Genomic DNA, 27523 nt, shown 5'->3' on the forward strand with positions numbered 1-27523 from the left:
ACAGAAATGCTGTGTGGAAGTTAACAGATTTCATAAATATCAACTTGGGTAGATTGTCAAAACATAATATTGAGTGAAAAAACCAAATTACCCATTCATCAGTCAATGGACATATGGGGTCTCTCCATAATTTGACCACTGTTGATAATGCTGCTGTAAACATTGGGGTGCATGTGCCCTTTCATATAAGTATTTTTGTATCCTTTGGATAAATTCCTAATAGAGCAGTTGCTAGTTCATAGGGTAGTTCTATTTTTAATTTTTGAGGAAACTCCATACTGTTTTCCAGAGTGGCTGCACCAGTTTGCATTCCCACCAACAGTGTAAAAGTGTTCCCCTTTCACCACATCCTTGCCAACATCTGTTGTTCATGAGTAGTTTGTTTTAGAGAAGATGTGGTATATATATATATACAATGAAATACTACTTGGCGATGAAAAAGAATGAAATCTTGCCATTTGCAACAATGTGGATGGAACTAGAGAGTATTATACTAAGTGAAATAAGTCAGAGAAAAACAGATAACATATGATTTCACTCATATGTGGAATTTAAGAAAGTTAACAGATGAACATAGAGGAGAGTAAGGAAAAATAAGATTAAAACAGAGAGGGAGGTAAACCATAAGAAATTCTTAAATATAGAGAAAAAACTGAGGGTTCCTCGAGGGGAGGTGGTTAGAGGGATGGTTTTAAATGGGTAATGGGCATTAAAGAGGGAACCTTTTGGGATGAGCACTGGGTGTTATGTGTAAGAGATGAATCACTGAGTCTACTTGTGAAGCCAAGACTATACTGTTAGTGAATTTGAATTTAAATTAAAAAAAAAAAAGCAAATTACCAAATAGTATGTACAGTTGATACGATTCCTTTAAATTTTAAAAACACACAAGAAGTGTTCATATTCTTCATGTATAGGTACACACATAGGTAAAAATCTGTTAATGGAATGGAAGGAATGCAAACCCAACAAAATAATAGTGACTATCTGAAGGAAGGGAAACACTGAATAGAACTATAGAGATCATGGTAAAAAGGGAATCTGAACTTTATACTTTATTATATAAATTTCACATTTTATTTTAAAAATTAGTGTTAAGCAGGGGTGCCTGGGTAACTTACCTGGTTAAGCATCTGACTTTAGCTCAGGTCATGATCTCACAGTTCATGAGTTTGAGCCCTACATCGGGCTCTGTGCTGACAGCTCAGAGCCTGGAGGCTGCTTCAGATTCTCTGTCTCCCTCTCTCTCTGCCTCTCCCCTGCTCACGCTCTGTCTCTCTCTCTCTCTCTCAAAAATAAACATTAAAAAGAAAAGTCTTAGGCAAATACTAAAATGTCAACAGTAATCCATTCTAGGTTGTGGGAACATGAAAACACTGGTAATTTCTTTTTTTTTTAATTTTTAAAGGAATTTCAAAAATTCTGACTTTTGAATTTTATCAGATAACTTCTGAGGATCTATTGCAATGACCTTTAGATGAATTATACTAACAAAAGTTTAAATTATTTTTATTGCTAAATGTGTTTTATTGGATTTTTTTATCTGGATTTTAACATGTGTTATTTATATTTTTGTGATATCTTTTCTAGGTTGTATAATCAAACACTAGTTCTGTATTACTGTTACTGTGCTCTTTGAAAACTTCTAGTATATCTTTGCTTCCCACAGAATAAAGCCAGGACTTTGAGATTAACATTAACATCTTTCTAAATCTGACCCCATCCTCACTGACTAATTATATCTGTAGCTCTCAAGCACACAGCTGTCTGTTTTTATCATAATTGATTTTATTTTCCCTAAATAATCTTTTTTTGCTCCTTTGCATACTTTTTTAAATGTCAATAATGTCATCTTCCTTCAGTTAGTAATCTGCTCTCGTTCTTTCAAATTTGTTTCCTTTGTCATTTCCTTTATGACATACGTATTGTATAATGTGTGTGTTTATGTGTGTGATTTTCCTGTAAGCTTAGTTATTCCTGGAGGAAGTAGGGATGTGGAAATGATCAAAAACTAATGTATACAGGCTACTTATTCTCTGTGTAAAGTAGAATGGGGGACATAGAGATACACCACCTAAACTGCCTGTCAAGGATCTGTTGCCCTAGCTGCTAAGAGTGCTTTAGGGGACACCCTTTAGCTGTCAGCCCCTTTCGGGGTTTGCTTCACCTACAGAGAACTTTCTCTTCTAAAGACATACTCTTCCAGGAACCACCTAAATCCAGTGACTGATCAAGTTGGAGGTGGAAAGGCCTAGCTATTTCAACCCAGTGCAGGATAACTGTGATGGGCCCTTTCAGCTCTAAAGCCCTTTTTAGAGTGCTTTGAGGTTGTTAGACATATATTACAGCTGACTTCTCTAACTTCCCAATTATGCCTCTCTCTTTGCCTTCCATAGATATTGATCCCAAAGGCACTCCCAGTAGATATTCTGCACACTAAATTTCACCTCAGAGTCTATTTCCCAGTGAACCAAAACGGCAATAAGTAGTTTTATATTTCTGTTATAGCCCTTTATCCCTCTGTGTTTTGTTTGTATACATATCTGATTCCCTTATTGAACTATGGCTAGCTTGAGGGCAAGAACCATCTTTGTATTCCTAGTATCTAGCACAGCAACAGCATTCTAGGCTTCGGTAGGAGATATACACACACGCGTGCACACACACCCACACAAGTTATCTGAACAAATTTACAAAATATAAAAATTTAAGATTTTTAAAGATTTTGTTTTAAATGTTTTCCAGCTTTCAGATGAAATGGAGACGAAGAAGACTGTAGAGGTATTTAAAATTTCTGTTCTATGAGATTATGTATCAAAAGTATTATGTAGAGGGGCGCCTGGGTGGCTCAGTCAGTTAAGCATCTGACTCTTGGTTTCAGCTCAGGTCAGAATCTCAAAGTTCGTGGGTTCAAGCCCATCATCAGGCTTTGAACTGACAGCTGTGGAGTCTGCCTGAGATTCTGTCTCCCTGTCTTTCTCTGCCCTTCCCCCACTCTCTGTTTTTCTCTCTCTCTCTCTCTCTCTCTCTCTCTCTCTCTCTCTCTCAAAATAAATAAACATTTTTTTAAAAGTATCATGTGGAAATGAAAAATGTTTATAATAACATAGATGTAGCTATAAATATAGATGGAGCTCTGAGGGAAGAGGTGGGTACAGGTATAGAAGCTTTCTCCTGCCTTTCTTTATCGGTAGTTTAGCTAAAATTCTTGATCATTTGGGTTATGTCAAAGTTGGTTCTGAAATATGATTTTGTTTTGCTTTTGTAATTTGGCATATGAATATGCCAGGGCTCTTAGTTTCATGGAATCTGAAAATATGAAGATTTTTTTAAGGTAAGATAAATATTTTTCACTTAATAGGAGAAAGTGAAATAATTATGTTAATGAATTATAGTTAAATATTTATCTGTCTTCTGTAGTCCTGTGAGACTACTATACTGAAAAGGGTGAAGTAATTAGTGTTCTGTGATACTTCCCTCTTTCTAGGGTTGCAGCTTCTCAGGATTCAAAACAAATGAGCTTACTCAACTACCCAGACATTTGGATGCTGAACAAATTTATCTTTTTATTTTAAAAACCCAGAAGTTTGATGTACGTAAACATTGTTATTGTATGATACATTTTGAGAATATGATTTAATGAATCAGACCTTTATTTAAAGCTATGACAAATTAGGTATTAAGCATAAGCATGATTGAATTTTGAAGGCATTAAGTCTGGCAAGAAAAGACCAGTAATATTTAATACCCTGATCACTAGAAAAAAATGTATTGGACTCTGTGTTACTGCCTCAGGAGTCTGAGGTTGCTACTGTGCATTGCCTTGGCATGTGACTGTAACAAGTGTTTTCCCCTCCCTCTCCTGCTTTATCAGCTCAAGATATTTTAGTCTGCTTATTTTGACCCCAAAATAACTTATGGGAGCCCTTCCCCACAATCCCATCTTTTGTGCCTCCAAGTGTCTGGGGAATTTTTGAGTAGTATCTCCACAGGGTGGCCAGTTGAAAAACTGTAAGCATAGGAAGGTAACTAGATCATTGCCCATTGGTTGCCAAAGGTGGGCTGAGAGTTCTGTGGTTACTAATACTGATTTCCCACTTAAATATTAGGTGGTCACCTAACAAGCTTTCCATTTCCTGAAGGCTTAAACAACGCTCCCTTATCCCCAAGCAGATTCCTTTCAGATAGTTCTCTGAGATGAAGTTGGCTCCTGGTAGGCCCTCTTCCCCATCTTTCACCTCCAGCTTTCCTGTGCCTCTTTGTTTCTCAACCCAAAATCCCTGTTTGTTTCCTCTCCTACAATAGTCCATCAGAAGGAACATAATCAGCCATTAAGCCCCTCCTAATGGTTGCAGTGTTACAAGAAGTAGAGTCTGATTGACCTGGTTTGGATCTTCTGCTTACCCTCAGGCAACTACAGAGCACCTCTATTAACAACTATATCTAGATTCAGTAATGACACTCTCTCTTATTTTCCATGCTAATACAAATGTTTTTCAATTCTCTTTTACATTTTGTGGGATTTTGGTGACAGTGAAGGCTTAGTGTGACCTCTTTATACAATCACCTGATCCCATTTTTAGAGAAATACTATAGGTGCTAATTATAGTTATGCCTGGATCATGAGCATATTTATTTCTTTTCTCTGACAATATTTACCACACTTTCCTCAGGAAAAATATTTTATTGTTATAAAAAGATTGTGATTCAAATCAGTTTATGAATGTTGTTCTAGATAATCTATAATATTTTTTCTAACTCTAAAATTCCATGTTCTAAGATGGTACTACTATATTTTAAATATGGGTCCATGGGGCACCTGGGTGGCTCAGTCTGTTGAGCGTCCGACTTCGGCTCAGGTCACGATCTCGCAGTCCGTGAGTTCGAGCCCCGCGTCGGGCTCTGTGCTGACTGCTCAGAGCCTGGAGCCTGTTTCAGATTCTGTGTCTCCCTCTCTCTCTGACCCTCCCCCGTTCATGCTCTGTCTCTCTCTGTCTCAAAAATAAATAAACGTTAAAAAAATTTAAAAAAAATATGGATCCAGTACATCTAACACAAATCAGAAGATAATCACATAAACAAGACATAAAAGTGCAGCTATGATGAATTTTTAATATGGTTAATTTGGAGGATGCTTGCATTTTTGAAAGAAATAGTAAAGTGAAGAGTGGAAGTAGATATGGGTAGAGGGTGGATGGAGTATGACAAGCATCTGGGTATATCTTGGCATAGATACCCAGTGTTTTATTTGGTAATATCCCTAGCTGATTTCAAAAAAGAATTTAAATTGGTTTACTATAGCATGTACAATGCAATAGCATTAAAATAAATTATGAGGTTATAGTAAAGAGAATAAGTGTAGGAAAATAAATATAATCAGAGAAGATTATTTCATAGAAATGCTTATGATAACAGACCAAGGGATTGAACTTAAGGATCTGAAACTTGCAAAGAGGAGGTTATAGGGCTTCTGTTACAGGAATGGAAGTATGGGAATCCATGGAATTAACGAATTCACCTAACCCCATCCAAACATGTTCCTTTACATACAGTCATTAATTTAGTTCCTTGATGAGAGAAAGTGTACATTATTCCCTCTACCTCCCAGAACAGAACCATGGTTACAGGTGATGCTTACTAAACACTTTATTGAATTAAAGTGAGTGAAAAATGACCTATATTCTGAATAAGAGTAGAAAGCTGAGCCACAGGCATAATGATATACATGAATAGAAATTCAAAAGAAAATTAGAAGTCATTTTGTCTAACCTAGACTCAATGTTAGGAAAAAAATAAAGTTCCAAGTTAGATAATCTAGGTTTTAAGATATGTTTACATTTACTTAAAAAAAAAAAAAAAAAAAAAGTATCACAGAGTGGTGAGAGGAGAAGAGAGAACCTTTTAACTTTTTCAGCTGTGCTTGGGGTTTTGGGGCAATTTCCAATTTTTGATTGTTTTGACTAAATATTGATATACTTTAAAGAATTTGAAATTTTACTGAAAAAGGAAGTTAGTGATACTAGACATAGCCAAAACAGAATAGAAGCAATCATGCACTTACTATACACTGAAAAGAATCTTTGCTTGAAATTTGCAAATAATTTAAACAAAACTATTCAGCTTTTCCCTGTATTTCAATTTTCTACTTTTTTTCTTTATGTACTTTACATATTTCCTTATAATTAAGAAGTACTAAATCTAAGCTGTTAAGCACTAAGTGCTAAATTGAAGCTGTTACCAATGGACTCCATACTATAATTAGTGTCCTATGAAAGAGAAGTGCCCCCACAGAATCATGACAAGGAATCTTTTTTGGCATAAAAGTCAGCATGATATCCTTTTGTAGACTTGTACTTGAGGAACAGTAATTCATACCTATAGATTTCATTAAAGTAAGTCTTGAACTGTAATGAATCTGGCATTTTAAAACTTTTAGTAAGTCAATAAGATAAAATCATCTATTGAATGTGCCTATTTAAAGCAAGATTTCTGGTCAACATAAATAGATTTAACTTTATGTGACAATTTTTATCAATTGCCTAAGGAGTACACTCTTAGATAGGGTCTAGACTTACAATGGGGCTTGTTGGGATAAAATTCCAATATTGTTGGTATCTGTCTTTAGTATAAAAAGGAAATTGTAGCATGTATTGTGGAATTTTTGCTGTTCTTAGTCTAGCCTACAATGTCATTTCAATAACTACTATGCAAATCTGATTGTTGAGCATATGGAATGTGGTGTGACTGAGATGAATTTTTATTTCATTTCTTTTAATTAACTTGTATATGAATTTTAAAAGTAATAGCTGATTCAGTTATTGAAAGCTCTCAATTATGGTTGGAGCAAAATCACAACTCTGTATTTTATGAAGTCTAAATACTGACCTAGTATTTATGATAAAAATGAATTGTTCAAATTGAGATGTGCTATAAATATAAAATATATACAGTATTTCAAACACCTGCTCCCACAAAAGAATGTAAGATATTTCATTAAGAATTTTTTACAACAGGAGCACCTGGGTGGCTCAGTTGTTTAAGCGTCCGACTTCCGCTCAGGTCATGATCTCACAGTTCATGAGTTTGAGCCCTGTATCAGGCTCTGTGCTGACAGCTTAGAGCCTGGAACCTGCTTCTGATTCTTTCTCTGCCCCTCACACACTCACACACACACACACACACACACACACACACACACATACACACACACTCTCTGTCAAAAATAAACATTAAAAAAAGAATTTTTTACAATTATATGTTGAAATGATTATATTTTAAATATATTTTATTAAATAAAATATGTCATCAAAATTAATTTCACTTTTTACTTTTTTAAATTGGCTACTAGAAAATTTAATATTATCTACATGGCTCAACTAAATTTCTATTGAACAGTGCTAGTCTATAACCATTGAATACATACTCTATATACAGCCTATTTACATTAACATGTTTTATAATGTATTTTAATTTGATCTCCATGTGTCTTTTGTTCCACAGGAAAAAGTTTTTAAAATCTGGAAGACCCATTTTCTCTCAGAAGCTTCTATTGCTCTTTTACATGATTCATTTTGGTGGTGGTTTCTGCATAAATTTAAGGTATGATGTTATTTTTTAAACTTCTTTTTTTTAAGTTGATTTGTAGTACAGTGAATTTTTTAGTAGAGATAGCAGTGGTACAAAAGAGTGTTTTTTGGATCCTTTCACAGAAATTGGGTTTTTAGTATTCTTCACATGTTAGAAATCCTGTTTAAAATCTAACGTTCTTTCTGGAGCACCTGGATGATTCAGTTGGTTAAGCATCTGACTTCGGCTCAGGTCATGATCTCATGGTTTTTGAGTTTGAGGTCTGCATCCGGCTCTACACTGGCAGCAAAGAGCCTGCATGGGATTCTCTCTCTCCCTCTCTCTCTCTGTCCCTCCCCTGCTTGCCTGTGTGTGTGTGTGTGTTCTCTCTCAATAAATAAATAAACTTTAAAAAAATATCTAGAGTTCTTTCAGAGGAGTTAAAACTTTAATATGGATTTCAAAGATCCTGAATCTTCATTAATCAGAAAAAAATTGGTGAAATCAGTGTAGTGAATAATACAGTTTTAGCTTAACTCAGTGCTATAATGTGCTGACAAACAGGTAAACAGAAAACCCACTGTAAATCATTGCAGGAATTTTCATCTGGAAAATAGTCCATACCTCTGATGGATACAGGGTCTTTATTTGATTCAGAAAAGTAAAAAATTCTGATTGGGTTTAAGAAGAGAAAGACATCTGGATATCTGGGAAAGATATCTGGGAAACAGTAAGAGAATGGAAATAAGAAGCAAATGAGTCTTACAGTTAGAGAATATGGGAGCCTGGGAAAAGTGGTGAATACCAATGACTGTTGTATGTCCTCTGGATCTGGGAGAGTAGCAGAATGAGGAACCCTGGGATCACAGCCCAAGCACTAAGAAGATGTGCCATTACATCAAAGAAGTTTACAAATAGACTCCACTCTCTGCCTTTCCCCAGCTCAAATTACTTGCACAAAGCTGCTTATGGATTGTCACAGGAATTTTGTACCATGAAGCAATGGGTATTAACCAGTTTTACATACAAACCATTCAGTTAGTGCTGTATGTTAGAATAATTAGTGTAATTCTAGATTAAGGTTATCTGTCCTGTATTTCTGATATTGTTAGGAGCTCTGGATATAGCATTATCTAGGGAAATTCGTGAAATCAGGAGAATTTCATCACCTTAAATTTCTTTCTCTAGATCTGGATGCTGAATTTATGTTTTTCCTTGAAACAGAGAAACATTACATTCTGGCTTTAATCTGTTAAGATTATATATAACAAGTTTTTGAAGGAAACATAATCTAAGAGTGTTTCTAGTAACTGTTTTGTCAGGCAATAATAGTATTTTATTGCTTTGAACAAACACAGATTTGACACCAAAATATTAATGACCCACTGCATTTATATTGTTTTTGGAATAATAAGGAATTAGATTTGTTTTTATCTTTCTTTAACCAAGCTATTCTGTAGAAACTAGTGGATTTCTGAAATTAAAATGTAATAATTTAGTAATAACTTTAAAAAATTATAACTTAATAAGATTTCTAGTGTCATTATATTTGACTTGTTTTGAGAAGGAATATGTAAGTTAGTTGGATCAGTCTTCTGCTAGTGTTCTAGGGAACTGACAGGGGCAGTTTAGGGATCCAGATCAAATTGAAGCAAACTTTCTATGATTTAATGAGAACAATTCCTCTTTCATCTGTTTTGTTCATTGCATTTTATCTATGACTTTATTTCTAAGAGGGTTTATTATAATATATATACATATTATGTTGAAGCTAGTGAACTATATAAAGTGGGAATAGAGCTATTCCTTGAATATTTGTTTTGTTAGGTAAGCTCCTCTTTTAAGCTTTACTGTTGTTTTAGATGGATGCAAAACACATAAATTCTATCTATATTTGAATACACTTTATGAAGAATAAATAGTACTGATTTTATACCTAGAATATGGTAAAACCACAAACCACTTGTTCAATTACCAATAGTTTATATGACAAAATACATAATCATATTCTAGAATGTAGCATGCTTCAGCATGGTAGCTTTAAAACATATTTCAGTAATTGTTATAGATTAATATAAAGGCATATTTCCTTTATTGCCTATGTTTAGTGATAACTTGATCTAGTAGAATTTTAAATCTGGTTTTCCCAAATAATTATTGTGAAACTTTGGGCTAGTCAAAAAACCTCTCTGAACTTCACTGATCTCATCTCTAAAAAACAAAACAGGTAGAAAATTACATATACCCTGCTTTTTTCCCCTAAAGTTGTTGTATTAAAAGTGACATGAATAAGAAGACACCTAGTAAACTTTGAAATACTATATAAATATAATATGGGATTCAACACAATAGAATTAAGAGATCTGACTTTCAAAAACAAGTTTATCCACTTAGTAAATAATGTGTCCTAGAATAGTTATTTACCTCTCTAAATCTTTCATAAAATAAAAAAATCACATACTTTGTATGTTTGTTGGGTTAAATGAGAAAGTACATGTAAACTTGTTTACATGGAGCTACGTATATAGTGTTTAATGGATGTATCTATTATTATTATTATATTAATTGAGAGAACACAGTATTCCAAAAATTGGGGGCCAATGTATAGGCTAAATAACAAAAGTTTTCCTGATGATGTTTGACTGGAAGAACTTCAGTAATGATATTTCAATATACTTAATATTTTTAAAAATTGCCCTTGGGACTTGGGCTCCTCCAAAGATTCAGAAATCTGTAAAGCACATTATTCCCACCCATATAACAACAAAGGAAACCCATATAACCTATAACATTACAACTTTTTAAAATTTATCATGTAGAGTAAATTTCAAAGCAAAGAATGTTAGCAGGGAAAAAGAGAGTAATTGTATGATGGTAAATTGGTTGTGTCATTATTATTACTAATAGGAAAAGTCATAAATAGATGTTCTAACACCTCATTCTCAATAATTGGTAAAATATACAAAAAAAATCAGTAATTATATAGAAGACTTGAGCAACACTGTCAACCAGATTGATCAGTCTAATTGACATTTACTAAATATTTCTCCTGACACAACATAATATAAATTTTTCTCAAGTACACATTAGACATTTACCAACGACTTTCTGAGCTAGGAAAACATCCTAACAAATTTAAAATAATAAAGTCATACAGAGTATGTTTTCTGACCAAAATGGAATTTATAAATGAATAACATAAAGCTGACACCAAAGCCAAAGATATTATAAGAAACAAAATAATCTATAGACCAAAATTCTCTTTGATGAATATTGATGCAAAAATCCTCAACAAAACACTAGCAAACTCAGTTGAGCATATTAAAGGATTATACACTCTGACCAATGGGATTTATTCCCAGAATGCAAGTATGATTTTTTTTTAATGTTTATTTATTTTGAGAGAGGGTGCATGCAAACAAGGGGAGGGGCAGAGAGAGAGAGAATCCCAAACAGGCTCCATGCTATCAGCACAGAGCCCAATGTGGGGCTTAAACCCATGAACCATGAGATCATGACCTGACCCAAAAATCAAGACTCAGATGCTCAACTGACTGAACAACCCAGGTATGCCAGTAAATGATTTTTTAATGTATTGTTGAATTTAGCCTACTAGTATTTTATTGAGGATTTTTGCATCTGTGTTCATCAGAGATATTGGCCTATAGTTCTCTTTTTTAATGGTGTCTTTATCTGGTTTTAGTATTGGGATAATGCTGGCTTCATAGAATGAATTTGGAAGTTTTCCTTCCTTTTCTATTTTTTAGAATAGTTTGAGGAGAATAGGTATTAACTCTTCTTTAAATGTTTGGTAGAATTTGCCTGTGAAGCCATCTGGTCCTGGACTTTTATTTGTTGGGAGGTTCTGTTTTTTGTTTTTTGTTGTTTTTTTTAATCCAATGTCTTTGCTGGTTATCCATCTATTCAAATTTTGTATTTCTTCCTTTTTAAGTTTTGGTAGTTTACATGTTTCTAAGAATTTATCCATGTCTTTTATGTTGTGCAATTTGTTGGCATATAGTTTTTCATAATATTCACTGATAATTGTTTGTATTTCTGTAGTGTTTGGTTGATATTTCCCCTCTCTCTTTTATGATTTTACTTATTTTAGTCCTTTTTCTTTCCTTTTTGATAAGTCTGGCTAGAAGGTTATCAATTATTGATTTTTTTCAAAGAATCAGCTCCTGGTGTCATTGATCTGTTCTGTTGTTTTTTTAGTTTCTGTATCATTTATTTCTGCTCTGATCTTTATTATTTCCTTCCTTCTGCTGGTTTCAGATTTCTAGTTCCTGTAGGTGTAAGGTTTGGTTGTTTGAGGTTTTTCTTGCTTCCTGATATAGACCTGTATTGCTATAAACTTCCATCTTAGAGCCGCGTTTTCTGCATCCCAAAGGTTTTGGACCACTGTATTTTCATTTTCATTTGCTTCAATGTACTTTTTAATTTATTCTCGTATTTCCTGGTTGACCCATTCATTGTTTAGTAGCATGTTATTTAAACCCCATGTATCTATGGACTTTTTAGATATTTGTCTTGTCGTTGACTTCTAGCTTCATAGTGTTGTGGTCAGAAAAGAAGTATAGTATGACTTCAGTCGTCTTGAATTTGTTGCGGCCAGTTTTGTGGGCTAATTTGTGACCTAACATGGAGAATGTTCCATGTGCATTTGAAAAGAATGTGAGTTATGCTGTTTTAGGATGGGACAATCTGAATATATCTGTTAAGTCCATCTGTTTCAGAGTGTCATTCAAAGCTATTTGTTCCTGATTATTTTCTGTTTAGAGATCTGTCTGTTGATTTAAGTGGGGTGTTAAAGTTTTCTCTACTACTATTGTATTATTGATTAGTTCCTTTATGTTTGTTACTCACTCTTTTATGCATTTGGGTGCTCTTATGTTGAGTACATAAAGATATACAATTGTTATATTGTTGGATTGTCCCCATTATTATGATTCAGTATCCTTCTTTGTCTCTTGTTATAGCCTTTGTTTTAAAGTCTGTTTGTCCCATACTTAATTATGGATACTCTTTCTTTTGACATCTGTTTGCATGATGTTTCTCTGTCCCTTCACTTTCAATCTGAAGGTGTTTTTAGGTCTAAAATGAGTCTGTTGTAAGCACCATAAACTACTTGCATAAACTACCATTTTTATGTTGCCTGTCTACACAGACTGCTGTCTCTTTAAGGGTGGCAACCCAGCTATCACTTGCCCTCCTGGCTCACCCAGTGCTGAGTCAGCTGACTTTTAAAGCTCCGGGCTCCAAGTACCACTGATTTTATAAATTCACTGAATTCAGCCCCTCTAGTTTCTAGTCAAATGCTATGGAGATTAGTCTTCCCTATTTGAGCTCCCTGGTGTAAAGGCCCATTTCTTTGCCCTCTCCAGACATGCAGCTCCCTCCCTCCTACAGGCAGCCTCCCTCCACCTTTCTGACTTTCCTAACCTTTTAGATGCAGATTATTCTCTAAATTTAGTTGTGGAGTTTGTTCTGCCAGTCTTTGGATTGCTCTCTGGTCTATTGACTTGGATGCTGATGATATCTAGTTGTAAATGTGGATGGGGTGAGCTCAGGGCCCCCTTGCTCCGTCATCTTCCCAAGCTAATCCTATCAGGACTTCACTATAATATTGAAATTATTTTGTGTATACATTTCTTCCTTCTTACAACATAGTGTGTCTTTAGTTTAGCATCATGTCACAATTGTACTACTTCTGGCTGTGGCTGTCTCATCCTAGTAACTGCTTTAATTTTATGCTGAGTTACTGATAAAAATAGAGTTAAAGTGGTTATAGAACAAGAGAATTTAAAATTCATTGATTGCCTCTGCATGCCAGCTTTAATGCAGGAACCTTATTAACCTGTCAAATGTTTGTGTGCTCTCTGTGTGCCAGGCACTGTGCTGAGGCCTTGAAAAACAAAGTCAAACAAAACATGATCCTTGTCTTTATTTTACTATGCTACTTTAAGATATGTATTGTCAGATACATTTGGTAGATGAGGAAACTAGGATTAATTAGCCCAGGGTAAGGCAGCTAATGAATAACAGAGCCAGTATTCAAATTCAGGTCTGCATGATACCAAACCCATGCTTATTCCACTATAGCAACTGATCTGCCTTTTAAGAATAAATAAAATTATTGATATTATGCATACAAATCCAATTTTTAATTGTAGTATTAATACTTTTAATTCCATACATTTTTTATTTTTTAAGCCTGACAGAGAAAATCAAGATTCCTTGTTTGATAGAATTTCAGAAAGTTATGCGGTGCTTTTCATGAGCATCCCTGCAAGTCTAAAGGATACATTCCTTCAGGTAAACATAGAAATTAACTGGTTATGGTAAGCATTTTTAGAGCAAATGAAATAAAAAAATAGTTATTTTATTCATTTATTAGAAGTTATTGTGTTACTTTGAAAGGAAATTTCCTGAAGTAGAGTAAGTAATGGTCAAATATGAAAAGTTATGCTTCCCCCTCAGAATATTGTATTCCCTTGCCTAAAAGTCTTACAGAATCTCCTTAGTGTGGTACAGGTATTTTGTTTGCATATTGATAATGTGAAAACTGTTGACTTATCCTATATATATTTTTGATTTTTTTCTGTGTATCTATAAAATTAATCATTTTTCTTTTCCCTTATAATATATCTTTTGATCTGTTTAAGAGGACTTGAGAAGTTTATGTTATGTGTAAGGGCTAAGCACCTGTTAAAGTAAACAAAAATGGACATAGTTATGAAGTTTTTGTTTTACTTTTCTGTCGTTATAATAACTATTGAAAAGGATTGATTAAAAGGCTTTGTGTTCTTTGTGTTCTTTTAATGTGAAATGAAAATGTGTAGGAATTTCATTAGATATTTTTAAATTTATTTTTTTTAATTTTTAAGTGTTTATTTTTGAGAGAAAGACAGAGACAGAGCGTGAGCTGGGGACCGGCAGAGAGAGAGGGAGACACAGAATCCAAAACAGGCTCCGGGCTCCAAGCTGTCAGCACAGAGCCTGATGCTGGGCTCGAACTCACAAACTGTGAGATCATAACCCGGAGCCGATGTCAGACTCTTAACTGACTGAGCCATCCAGGCATGCCTGATATTTTTAAATTTAAACATCTAGCATTTCAAAGCAGAAGCCACATTCAAATACTTTTGTGTTGACATCTGTAAATCAGAAATACATTCATATTTTGAGTTGATAACTGTTTTTCTGGGTAAAGCAAACTTAAAAACAGTAAAATGTCTTTCACAATGGAAGTATAAACAAACTTAAACTGCCAAATATTTATGTTCAATCTTGACCTATCTTACTTACTCACAGTCATATACACGTAGTGTCATAAAAGGAAACCAGTAGTGCACTGGGAATAGGGAGACTTGGCTTCATGTCCAGAATCTGCTACTAATTACCTGGATGATCTTGGCAAAACATTTAGTCTCTCACTTCCACAGCTGAAAGAGGTTGATTAGAACCGTGATTCATAAATTGTTGTTTTGTGGAACAATGGTGTTCTGAAAGATGGACTAGGATTTTTCTCTCCTAATACTAAAATATTTTGTTCTTATTTGCATGTAAACGTTAGTTAATGGTTAGGATTCTTGGTAAATTGCCTAGAAATGACAAAAACAGCTCTTTCTCCTATCCATAATTTTCCACTTAGTCTATCTTTTGTGGTGAGTGAGCCTAGCCTATGTAACATGGTTTGATGAAATCAAGCCTGCTTTAACACCATGCTTTTGAGAAAAGGATAACGGGCCTATTTAATATGGACAAAGATAGTAGTGGCACCATTGCATATCCCCCATTCTCCAATGTCTAGACCTACAATTTTGGTCCAAATGTTCTCCCCTGGGGTTGATATGCCTTCTGATAGATCCTATATTTATAACCTTTCTCAAATCATGACTTGATTTTTTTCTGGGTCCCTATTTTCAGTAGCTTTTTCCAAGGAGAAATTAGAACTTGTTTATTCAAATTCAAAGCCTCATTTGAGAACAAACAAGATGTACATCTTGGTGATTTGACCCCTTGACCTGGATTTGATCTTCTTTTAATGCTCCCTTTCTGTTTCTATGCTTGAGGCCACCTCCCTATACATCTATATCCTCCAGAGCTGTTTAAGTAGAAGTAAAGCCTCAGCTCTTATTGACCAATTTCCATTATTTTTAACTCACTCAGATAAGTTAGGGTTTTGTTACTGCTTGCTCATCTGATTTATTTTACCTAACAGAGGGAAATTTATTAATATTTAAGAATCAAAAAGTCATCTTCATATTCCACTATTCAGTACAAATTAGCTTAATCTAAACATATTTAATGTGGCTTTTACTTCTCTTTCTTCCAGGGTTATACAATGATAGACCTTCAGAAATTTTCCCAACACAATTTGACATTTGATCCTTAATCTCATGAAGATGAGATATTCACATAAAACTTCTAGTTTACCTTGTTCAATCTTTTAATTTTAATAGTCAGTATTACTTCTTATACCAAAATATAACATGTGATTATTTCTGGTAGTAAAAAAAATGTTCATGATTCACTCAATAAAATTAAATATACCAATATATTAAAGCATTCCCCCCAACCACCAAACAAAAATCATGGAATTCTTCGAAGAATATCATCATTTACCAGAAAGTTTCAGCACTCCTGGATTAGGTAACTGTGTTAGTTGCCTGTTGTTACTCTAACAAATTATCAAAAATTTAGTGACTTTTCAAACAACAGAAATTCTTTGTCTGAGACTTATAGAGTCCAGAAGTCCAAACTGAATCTCATAGGGCTAAAATTGAGGTATCAACAGGGCCAATTTCTTTCAGAGGCCCCAGAGGAGAATCCATTCCTTGTCTCTTCTAGCTTCTGCTGGCTGCCAGCAGTCTTTGGCTTCTGGTCACATCACTCTAACTTCTGTTTCTGCCATCACGTTGCCTTCTTCTCTTTTATAGTAAAATTTTCCAGAGCCTCCCTCTTATAAGGACACTTGTGATTACACTTAAGGCACACTGGATAATCCAGTATAATCTCCCCACTTAAGATCTTTAGCTTCATGAAATCTGCAAATCCCTTTTGTTGAATAAATTAACATTCCCATGTTCCAGAGATTAAGACAGTGACCTCCAAGGGACACTTAGATTCCAAAAGATTCCTTAATATTAAGGGCTAAATGTGATTTTAAATACTTATTTGACTGCTGAATACCAGAATAATAAATTAAAATATTTTAATTTTTTAAATATAAAACTATAGTAACTTTTATGTTTAGTCACTTCCTAAGAGAAATTTAGTAGTTTAGGGGTTTTAAGTCTAATAGAATAATACAGTACCATATATTTGTTGATATCTGATCATAGTTTTACTGTGTAAACAATATATAGTTATTACAACGTATTAACTCACCTAAACAGATTTCAGTTATTTAAAAAAAGTTTTTTATTCTAGACACACATACACACACACACACACACACACAAAATGGTAATTATGTGACATGATGTAGGTATTAACTAATATTATGGTGGTGATCATATTGCAGTTTATAAGCGTATCAAATCAACATGCTGTATACCTTAAACTTACACTGTGTTATATATAAATCATATTTTAATTAAAAAATACATAAATAGGGGCACCTGGGTGGTAAGATTGCGTGCTTGCTCAGAGAAGCAGTAAACACTTTGTTCATCCTATTAACATCTATGTTCTAAAACCACATCTTGTTAGGATTCTGTTATTGATATGGAAGTTTATGGAAGAGAGAGAAGATGACAAATTTAAAATACATGTATATGGGGGCATCTGGGTGTCTCAGTTGGTTAAGCATCTGGCTCGCTCAGGTCATAATCTCGCAGTTCTTGGGTTCAAGCCCTCCATCGGGTTCTATGCGGACAGCTCAGAGCCTGGAGCCTGCTTTGGATTCTATGTCTCCCTCTCTCTCTCTTCCCCTCCCCAACTCATGCTCTGTCTCTCTCAAAAATAAGTAAACATTAAAAAATAAAATAAAATAAAATTTAAAATATGTAAATATACATTTTATTATAATGATCTACACATGTCACTTTCTAAAAGAGGATAGCAATACCAAGGTTAAATGAAATAATAATCATCAAACTTTATCTTAAAATATGATAATTAAACCTTATCTTGTTAACTTCATCCTTTATCCAAATTAAATTTTCTAAAATGCTAACAAATAGCCAAATTGACTTTATTTTCAACTCTTCTTTGCTCATGTCCCTCAGTTAGAGGTACAAAGAAGTGGGGAGTGGCCAAAAGCAAGCTATAAGACAAAAGGGACATAGGGTGCCTGGGTGGCTCAGTCAGTTAAGAGTCTGCCTTTTTATTTCAGCTCAGGTCATGATCTCATGGTTCATGGGTTCAAGCCCTATGTCACGCTCTGTGTTGACAGTGTGTAGCCTGCTTGGAATTCTCTCTTTCTGCCCTTACCCCCGGGTACACACTCTCTCTCTCAAAATAAATAAATTTTTTTAATTAAAAGAATTAAATTAAAAAAAAAGATAAAAGGGACATACATATTTCACAAACTTAATAATCATTTCTTTGGTAGCTGAGATAGGCTATATAAAATATGAAATTATTCTAGTATGACTCTTTTTGATAGGTGTATCCTGATTGTTTGGCACAAGCTATCTATGCAACATTCCAGGAAGCATTTCCAGAATCCAGTAATATTTTTAATGATGAATTTAAAGAAGATCTGGGGAATAATATTTTTCTTTGGCTGTTAGGTGAGTATATCATTTACATATCGATCATTATTTTGATACCTAAAACTTTTACATTACAGTATCTTGTCAAAAATTAGTAGTTCTTTGCCTTACAAAACATGTCATATTAATGCCTATATTTTAAAAAAGAATGATTATTTTCTCTGAAAGTTTTGCTATATCAAAACCTGTTATTAACGTTAGAAGCCAAATCATTTTATTGACAATGGGATTGTTATAGAAAATTGAATTTCCATATTTTCCATAGAAATAAAGCTATATATATTTTATATTTAGAAAGTAAATATTTTAAGCTGCTTTGGAACATTGTAGACATTTTTATGGCAAATAGTATTGGGTAAATTCTAGAGCTAACTTAGTTCCTTGCGGAAATATAATCAATGATTAATCAAGAAAAAGGTTTCTTTTTTAAATCATGGTATATGTGTAAGTGGGAGTGATAGGACTGAAAGGCTGAAGGAAAGTAAAATTCTATCCTAGAGCATTTTGCTAGAGATTTAGGCAACTGAGTGTAAAACTAAGGTATAATTTCATGTTCCGGGAGTGACCTCCTCAATATTTTTTTTTATTTTTTTATTTTTATTTTTATTTTTTTTTAATATATGAAATTTCTTGTCAAATTGGTTTCCATACAACACCCAGTGCTCATCCCAAAAGGTGCCCTCCTCAATACCCATCACCCACCCTCCCCTCTCTCCCACCCCCCATCAACCCTCAGTTTGTCCTCAGTTTTTAACAGTCTCTTATGCTTTGGTTCTCTCCCACTCTAACCTCTTTTTTTTTTTTTTTTTTTTTTTTTATAATACTGCTTCACTTTTATGGACTACCAGAAGCTATTGACTATTTTTAAATTGTTCTTATAAATCTTTTGATACAAATTTTGACAGATTTTTTTAAAACTTTTTTTGCACCAATTCTTAGTAACCAAACCATTTCTGAAAGAAAATGTTATTGGGGTGCCTGGGTGGCTCAGTCAGTTAAGTGTCTGACTTTGGCTCAGGTTACAATCTCATGTTTCATGAGTTCAAGCCCCATGTCTGTCTTTAGACTTAGGTCATGATCTTGCTGGTCAGATTTCAAGCCCCATGTTGGGCTCTGTGTTGACAGCTCGGAAGCTGGAGCCTGTTTCAGATTCCATATCTCCCTGTCTCTCTCAAAAATAAATAAAACGTTAAAAAAAGAAAATGTTATATATTTTAAGGAGGGCGCCCTTGAGAGATAAAGACTAGAAAGCAGCACTTAGAAACCACCCTCCCCTTCAATCAACACACACAGACCAGAGCCTCCCAATTATAGAGATAAATACAATGAATTCTAATATAAGAAATTAAAAGGGAATGGACACAGCATTCATACCAACATTCTATAAGAAAAAAATGTGATGAAGAACAGAACAACTTTCCTGCTAACCTATTCTACTATATTGTGTCCCCCCAAAATTCATACATTGAAGTCATAACCCCCAGTACACCTCAGAATGTGGTTGTATTTCAGTATAGGACCTTTAAAGCGGTAATTAGGTTAAATGAAATAATTTCAGTGAGCTCTAATCCAACAAGACTGGTGTCCTTTGAGTAGGGAGACATCAGGGATGTGGATTCACAGAGAAAAGGCCATGTGAGGACACAACAAGAAGTTAGCCATCTGTAAGCCAAGGGAAGAGACCTCATGAGAAATCAGACCTGCTTGCACCCTGATCGTGGACATCCAGCCTCCAGAGCTGTGATACATTTCTGTTGTTTAAGTCCTCTGGTCTTTAGCATTTTTGTTATGGCAGCACTAGCAAACTAATACAGATTTTTAAAATTAACTAGAAAAAAGTTGACAAAAACAGATGAAAATTTTTACCCAGCAATTAAAAACTGGAACAGATGAAATCAAAGGCATCAAAATTGGCGAAGATGAAGTCAGGCTGTCACTTTTTACAGATGACATGATACTCTACATGCAAAACTCCACAGACTCCACCAAAAAGTCTGCTAGAACTGATACATGAATTCAGCAAAGTCGCAGGATACAAAATCAATGTACAGAAATCAGTTGCATTCTTATACACTAATAATGAAGCAACAAAAAGACAAATAAAGAAACTGATCCCATTCACAATTGCACCAAGAAGCATAAAACACCTAGGAATAAACCTAACCAAAGATGTAAAAGATCCGTATGCTGAAAACTATAGAAAGCTCATGAAGGAAATTGAAGAAGACACAAAGAAATGGAAAAACATTCCGTGCTCATGGATTGGAAGAATAAATATTGTTAAAATGTCAATACTACCCAAAGCAATCTACACATTCAATGCAATCCCAATCAAAATCGCACCAGCATTCTTATCGAAGCTAGAACAAGCAATCCTAAAATTTGTATGGAACCACAAAAGACTCTGAATAGCCAAAGTAATATTGAAGAAGAAAACCAAAGCGGGAGGCATCACAATCCCAGACGTTAGCCTCTACTACAAAGCTGTAATTATCAAGACAGTATGGTATTGGCACAAAAACAGACACAGACCAATGGAACAGAATAGAGACTCCAGAATTGGACCCACAAAAGTATGGCCAACTAATCTTTGACAAAGCAGGAAAGAATATCCAATGGAAAAAAGACAGTCTCTTTAACAAATGGTGCTGGGAGAACTGGACAGCAACATGCAGAAGGATGAAACAAGACCACTTTCTTACACCATTCACAAAAACAAACTCAAAATGGATAAAGGACCTGAATGTGAGACAGGAAACCATCAAAACCCTAGAGAAGAAAGCAGGAAAAAACCTCTCTGACTTCAACCGCAGCAATTTCTTACTCGACACATCTCCAAAGGCAAGGGAATTAAAAGCAAAAATGAACTTTTGGGACCTCATGAAGATAAAAAGCTTCTGCACTGCAAAGGAAACAATCAACAAAACTAAAAGGCAACCGACAGAATGGGAAAAGACATTTGCCAATGACATATTGGACAAAGGGCTAGTATCCAAAATCTATAAAGAGCTCACCAAACTCCACACCTGAAAAACAAATAATCCAGTGAAGAAATGGGCAGAAGACATGAATAGACACTTTTCTAAAGAAGACATCCAGATGGCCAACAGGCACATGAAAAGATGCTCAACGTTGCTCCTCATCCGGGAAATACAAATCAAAACCACACTGAGATACTACCTCGCACTGTTAAGAGTGACTAAAATGAGCAATTCAGGAGTCTATAGATGCTGGAGAGGATGTGGAGATATGGGAACCCTCTTGCACTGTTGGTGGGAGTGCAAACTGGTGCAGCTGCTCTGGAAAACAGTGTGGAGGTTGCTTGAAAAATTGAAAATAGATCTACCCTATGACCCAGCAGTAGCACTGCTAGGAATTTACCCAAGGGATACAGGAGTGCTGATGCATAGGGGCACTTGTGCCCCAATGTTTATAGCAGCACTTTCAACAATAGCCAAATTATGGAAAAAGCCTAAATGTCTATCAACTGACAAATGGATAAAGAAGATGTGGTTTATATATACAATGGAATACTACTTGGCAATGAGAAAGAATTAAATCTGGTCATTTGTAGCAACGTGCATGGAACTAGAGAGTGTTATGCTAAGTGAAATAAGTCAGGCAGAGAAAGACAGATACGATATGTTTTCACTCATATGTGGATCCTGAGAAACTTAACAGAAGACCAGGGTGGAGGGGAAGGGGGAAAATAAGTTACAGAGAGGGAAGGAGGCAAACCACAAGAGATTCTTAAACACTGAGAACAAACTGAGGGTTGGTGGGGGTGGGAAAGAGGGGAAAGTGGGTGATGGGCATTGAGGAGGGCACCTGTTGGGATGAGCACAGGGTGTTGTATGGGAACCAATTTGACAATAAATTATATATATATATATATATATATATATATATGTAATATGTATATATATATGTAATATGTATATATATATGTAATATGTAGATATATATGTAATATGTAGATATAATATGTATATATCTAATATATATATATAAAAGAAAAAAGAAATATTATTCTAAACAAAAATAATTAAAAAATTAAAAATGGAACACAGCAGATAAAAGTTATAATCCTAACATTCTAACAAAAATTTCTAAGAAATAATGAAAAAATCATAGTTGTAAGGGGAGAATACAAATTGGAAACGTAAGTCCATGGGACACACATATGTATACATGGAATTACCATGTTAATCAAAATACAGAATATGGGTGCCTGGGTGGCTCAGTTGGTTATGATTCTTGATTTCAGCTCAGATCATGATCTCACGGGTTTGTGAGCTTGAGTTCCACATTGGGTTCTGTGCTGACAGCAGGGAGCCTGCTTGATATTCTCTCCCTCCCTCTCTCTTTCCCCTCCCCCACTAGCATGCATGCTCTCTCTCTCTCTCTCTCAAAATAAATAAATAAACTTAAAAAAATATATAGAACATATCCAGCATGTTGCAATTTTGCAAATTGCAGTTGCAATTTTGATTTTTTTTCACCCAAGAGTCTTTTAAGATAGTGCCTTTTAATGGCAAAGTCTTTTGTGTTTATACTTAGTTCTTCATGTTTATTTTTTTGCTTTAAGTAAAATACTACAGCTTATATCATACTTAGAGTTTGGAATTTATTGAGCTGTTCTTGTTACATAATAATACATAGCAAAATATAATAAATGGTACCTACTGGCTTAATAACAAATATATGTTCTCTATTTGCTGGAAATGAAATTCTATATGTTCATGTGTGGTTGCCTTGACTAGTATACATGTGTGTTTCTATAGGATTTTATTTGTATTTACAATAGTTTTAATAGGTGTTATATCTTTACTCAATTAAAAATCCCTTTTCTCCTATAAAAATATATGAGTTCACAAAAGAAAAAACTTATTTTTGTTTAACATAAATCTTCACCTCATATAGTTTAGATACATCTTTTACTCTTAAGTTTACAGTGCATAATTTTTAGGTATTTTAGCTACCAGTAATCTAACACTGAATCAATTTTGTAGACATATAAAATTAGATTTGTTCTAGTCTTTAATGATAGTTCTCTTATAGAGGCAAACATATTGATTTGACTTCCACCCAGTATTACCTAAAAAAATTAATATTATGGAAAGAATCCTTTTACTCTTGCCATGACCATGCAAGATTCTGTAGATAAAGTTTTAGGATCATTGTTATCTTAACTTTCTTGAATCATCCAAGTCATGAACAAGGCATATCTCCCTATTTGTTTAGGAGTTTGTTAATTTACCTCAGTATATTTTCTGTTTTCAGCATGTAGATCTTATATGTATTATTTTTCCTAGGCATTTGGTGTTTACTGAGTGTTATTAAAAATACTTTAAATTTCACCTTCCAATTGTTGCTAATGTATTATAATTTGCTTTTTAATTTGTATTCACTAATCAGCAAAATTCAAGCAGCTTATCTGTACATACTTTAGGGTTTTCTACATACAAAATCTTATCCTCTGCAAAAAAAAAAATTATATTTCTTCCAATGATTTTATTTCATTTTTTTTGTATTATGCTGAATACAACTTTATAAATTCCAAAGGTACTTCACACCTGTCAGAATGACTAAAATCAACAACAGGTGTTGGCAAGGATGTGGAGAAAGTGGAACCCTTTTGCACCGTTGGTGAGAATGAAAACTGGTGCAGCCAGTGTGGAAAACAGAATGGACATTCTTCAAAAAGTTACAAATAGAACTATCCTATAATCCAGCAACTGCCCAACTAGGTATTTGCCCAAAGAATACAAAAATACTAATTCAAAAGGATATGTGCACATACAATAGCCAAATTATGAAATAGCCCAAGTATCCATTGACTGATGAATGGATAAGGAAGAAGTAGAAGAATACAAATGGGTAGAGCTACTCTGGAAAACAATATGGAGGTTCCTCAAAAAATTAAAAATATAACTACCCTATGACCCAGCAATTGCACTACTAGGAATTTATTCAAAGGATACAGGAGTGCTGATTCATAGGGGCACATGTACCCTAATGTTTACAGCAATGCTATCAACAATAGCCAAACTATGGAAAGAGCCCAAATGTCCATCAACTGATGAATGGATAAAGAAGATGTGGTTTATGTATACAATGGAAAACTACTCGGCAATGAGAAAGAATTAAATCTTGCCATTTGCAACAATGTGGATGGAACTGGAGGGTATTATACTAAGTGAAATAAGTTAGAGAAAGATATCATATGTTTTCACTCATATGTGGAATTTGAGAAACTTGACAGAAGACCATGGGGGAAGGGAAAGGGGAAAAAATAGTTTCAAACAGAGAGGAAGGGAGACAAACCATAATAGACTCTTAAATACAGAGAAAAAACTGAGGGTTAATGGGTAGGGGGCAGGGGAAGGTGGGGAAAATGGGTGATGGTCATTGAGGAGGGCACTTGTTGGGATGAGCACTGGGTGTTGTATGTAAGTGATGAGTCATGAGAATATACTCCCAAAGCCAAGAGCACACTGTATACACTGTATGTTAGCTAACTTGACAACATATTTAAAAAAAAATAAGGAAAAAGTGGTAAATACATACAATGGAATACTACTCAGCCATAAAAAAGAAAGAAATCTTGCCATTTCCAGCAATATGGATAGAGCTAGAGAGTATAATGCTAAGTAAAAGAAGTCAGTCAGAGACAGATACCATATTATTTCACTCATATGTGGAACTTAGGAAACAAAACAAATGAGAAAAGGGAAAAAAAGAGAGAGGGAGAGGGGCAAACCAAAAAACAGACTCTTAACTATGAGAACTAACTGATAGTTACCAGGAGGGAGGTGGATGGAGGGGTGGGTGAAATAGGTAATGGGAATTAAGGAGTGCACTTGTTGTGGTGAACACTGGGTAACGTATGGAAGTGTTAAATCTCTCTATTGTACACCTGAAATTAATATTATGCTATATGTTAACTAACTGGAATTAAAATAAAAACTTAGAAGAAAATCAAACCTACATTTTCTTAACATAAAAGGCTGACATGCTGGTGGGAATTTAAGTTAGTACAACTATCTTGTATAGCTGCCAATATCCACTAAAACTGAACACATACAGACCTTTAACCTGGCATATCTATTATTCCCAGGTACATTCCTTACAGAAATTTTCATGTTTCTACACACCAGAAGTACAAAATGTTTATAACAGCACTGTTTATATGATAATCAAAACAAACTGTTCAAATTCCCACCAATAATATAAAGTTTAAATAAATTATGGAATATTCATATAATGAATACTACCAGCAATGAGAATGAACAAACTACAATTATATGCAGCAGTGTGAACAAATCATACAAACATGTTTGAGAGGGAAAGAAGCCAGACACAAAAGAGTAGATCCTGTATGAGTCTACTGAGATAAAATTCAACATTTGGCAAAACTAATCTATACTGTTAAGAGTTAATATAATAGTTGTCCTTGGAAATGAAAGACTAGAAAAGAGAGCTCCTGGAGTACTGAATATTCGGTTTCTGGCTGTTGATGACATGAGTACCATGTAGTAAATTCTGAAAATTCATTGAGCTGATTTGTTCTTTTTTTGAATGTTTATATACATTGGTAAAAAGTTATATTGAAAACAAATAGTAGTAGTTGCACAAGAGTCTCTATGATTTATTTAATCATGAATATGTTTTTGCAGATTTGTCTCACATTGCTTTTTCTCACATTGAATATCCATCAGGAGTCCATTCAACTTTTACTAAGTTTTTAATCTCTCATTTGTGACTATTTTCCATTGCCTAGAGCACTTGTTGAAAGAATTTTATAAGACATGTTTTTCTTATTTCTTTGTTGAAGAAAGGTTTATACCATAGATCTAAAATGCCAAATTCAGTATTCTCCTCCTTAATGTATCAAAAATTCCTGAAGTAATCACTTTTTTGGTAATAAAGTAATTACCTCTATTAGGTAATAACTTTATTTACCTATCTTTACCTTATGTAATCAATTCCATTACTTACATTATAAGTTGGCTTTCATTTTGGTTGGCTTTCATTTTCACAAACAAAATTTTTATTACCAGAGTTCCTTATACACAATAAGAAAACAGAGCACCAGGAACTGTATTAGTTTCCTATTGCTGCTGTAACAAAATTACCACTTAGCAATTTAAAACAACACACTGTATTATCTTACAGTTCTGGAAGTCAGAAATCCAAAATGAGTCTCACAAGGCTAAAATCAAGATGTTGGCAGAGCTGTGTTTCTTCTACAGGTTTTGTGGAATAATTTATTTTTTTGCAACTTTTAGAAGCTGTGTACATTCTTTGCCTTGAGTCCCTCTTCCATCTTAAAAGCAAGCAATGCCTACTCAGTTTAAGATAGTGCTAAAAGAAAACAAACAGACAAACAAACAAAAAACTACCCAGCAAAGGTGTCCATCAAAAGTGAGGGTGAGATAAAGATTTTCTCTAACAAACAAAAGCTAATGGAGTTCATCAGAACTGCCTTACAAGAAACACTGAAGGGGGTTCTTCAAGCTGAAATGAAAGGACACTAATTGATAACAAAAAAAATCATGTAAAAATATACAACCCATGGACAAAGGTAATCATACAGTTAGATTCAGAATATTCTAATACTGTAATATGGTGATGTGTTAACCACTTAATTCTAGTATAAAAGTTAAAAGACGAAGATATTGGGGTGCCTGGGTGGCACAGTTGGCTAAGTGTCCAACTCTTGATTTTGGCTCAGGTCATGATCTCACAGTTTTTGAGTTCAAGTTCTACATTAAGCTCTGTGCTGAGAGTGTGGAGCCTGCTTGGGATTCTCTGTCTGTCTCTCACTCTCTCTGCCCCTCTCCCACTTGCTCTCTATCTCTCTCTGTCAAAATAAATAAATAAACATTTAAAAAAAGACAAAAATATTAAAAATAGTTATAGCTACAATAATTTCTTCATGGATACACAGTATAAAAGGATGTAAACAGTCACACCAGAAAACATAAAAGAGGGGTAGTAAAAGAGTAGTTTTTGAATGTGATTGAAGTGAAATTATTAGCATAAAATAGACTGTTATATGTTTTATGTAAGCCTCACAGTAAAAACAAAACAACACCCACAGCAAATTCACAAAAGATAAAGAGAAGGCAATCAAAGTAAGACATGGAAAATCATCAATTCACAAAGGAGGGCAGCAAGAGAGGAAGAAAGGAACAAAGGAGCCACAAACTACCATAAAACAATTA

At 34.3% G+C, this 27523-nt stretch overlaps 1 protein-coding gene across 4 annotated transcripts in view; it reads left to right on the forward strand.

Moving 5' to 3' along the window:
• FAM227B (family with sequence similarity 227 member B) overlaps positions 1 to 27523 on the forward strand; it is a 197941-nt gene that overhangs the window by 19572 nt on the left and 150846 nt on the right. For all 4 annotated transcript variants that reach the window (XM_081795874.1, XM_081795876.1, XM_081795877.1 and 1 more), the window contains 5 exons: positions 2746 to 2781; positions 3488 to 3592; positions 7501 to 7599; positions 13783 to 13884; positions 18185 to 18311. In XM_081795874.1, coding sequence (XP_081652000.1) covers positions 2746 to 2781; positions 3488 to 3592; positions 7501 to 7599; positions 13783 to 13884; positions 18185 to 18311 — 469 coding nt within the window. The remainder of the gene's footprint in view (positions 1 to 2745; positions 2782 to 3487; positions 3593 to 7500; positions 7600 to 13782; positions 13885 to 18184; positions 18312 to 27523) is intronic.

Source organism: Panthera onca, chromosome B3 (genome assembly GCF_046562875.1).
Source record: "Panthera onca isolate mPanOnc1 chromosome B3, mPanOnc1 haplotype 2, whole genome shotgun sequence".
NCBI lineage: Eukaryota > Metazoa > Chordata > Mammalia > Carnivora > Felidae > Panthera > Panthera onca.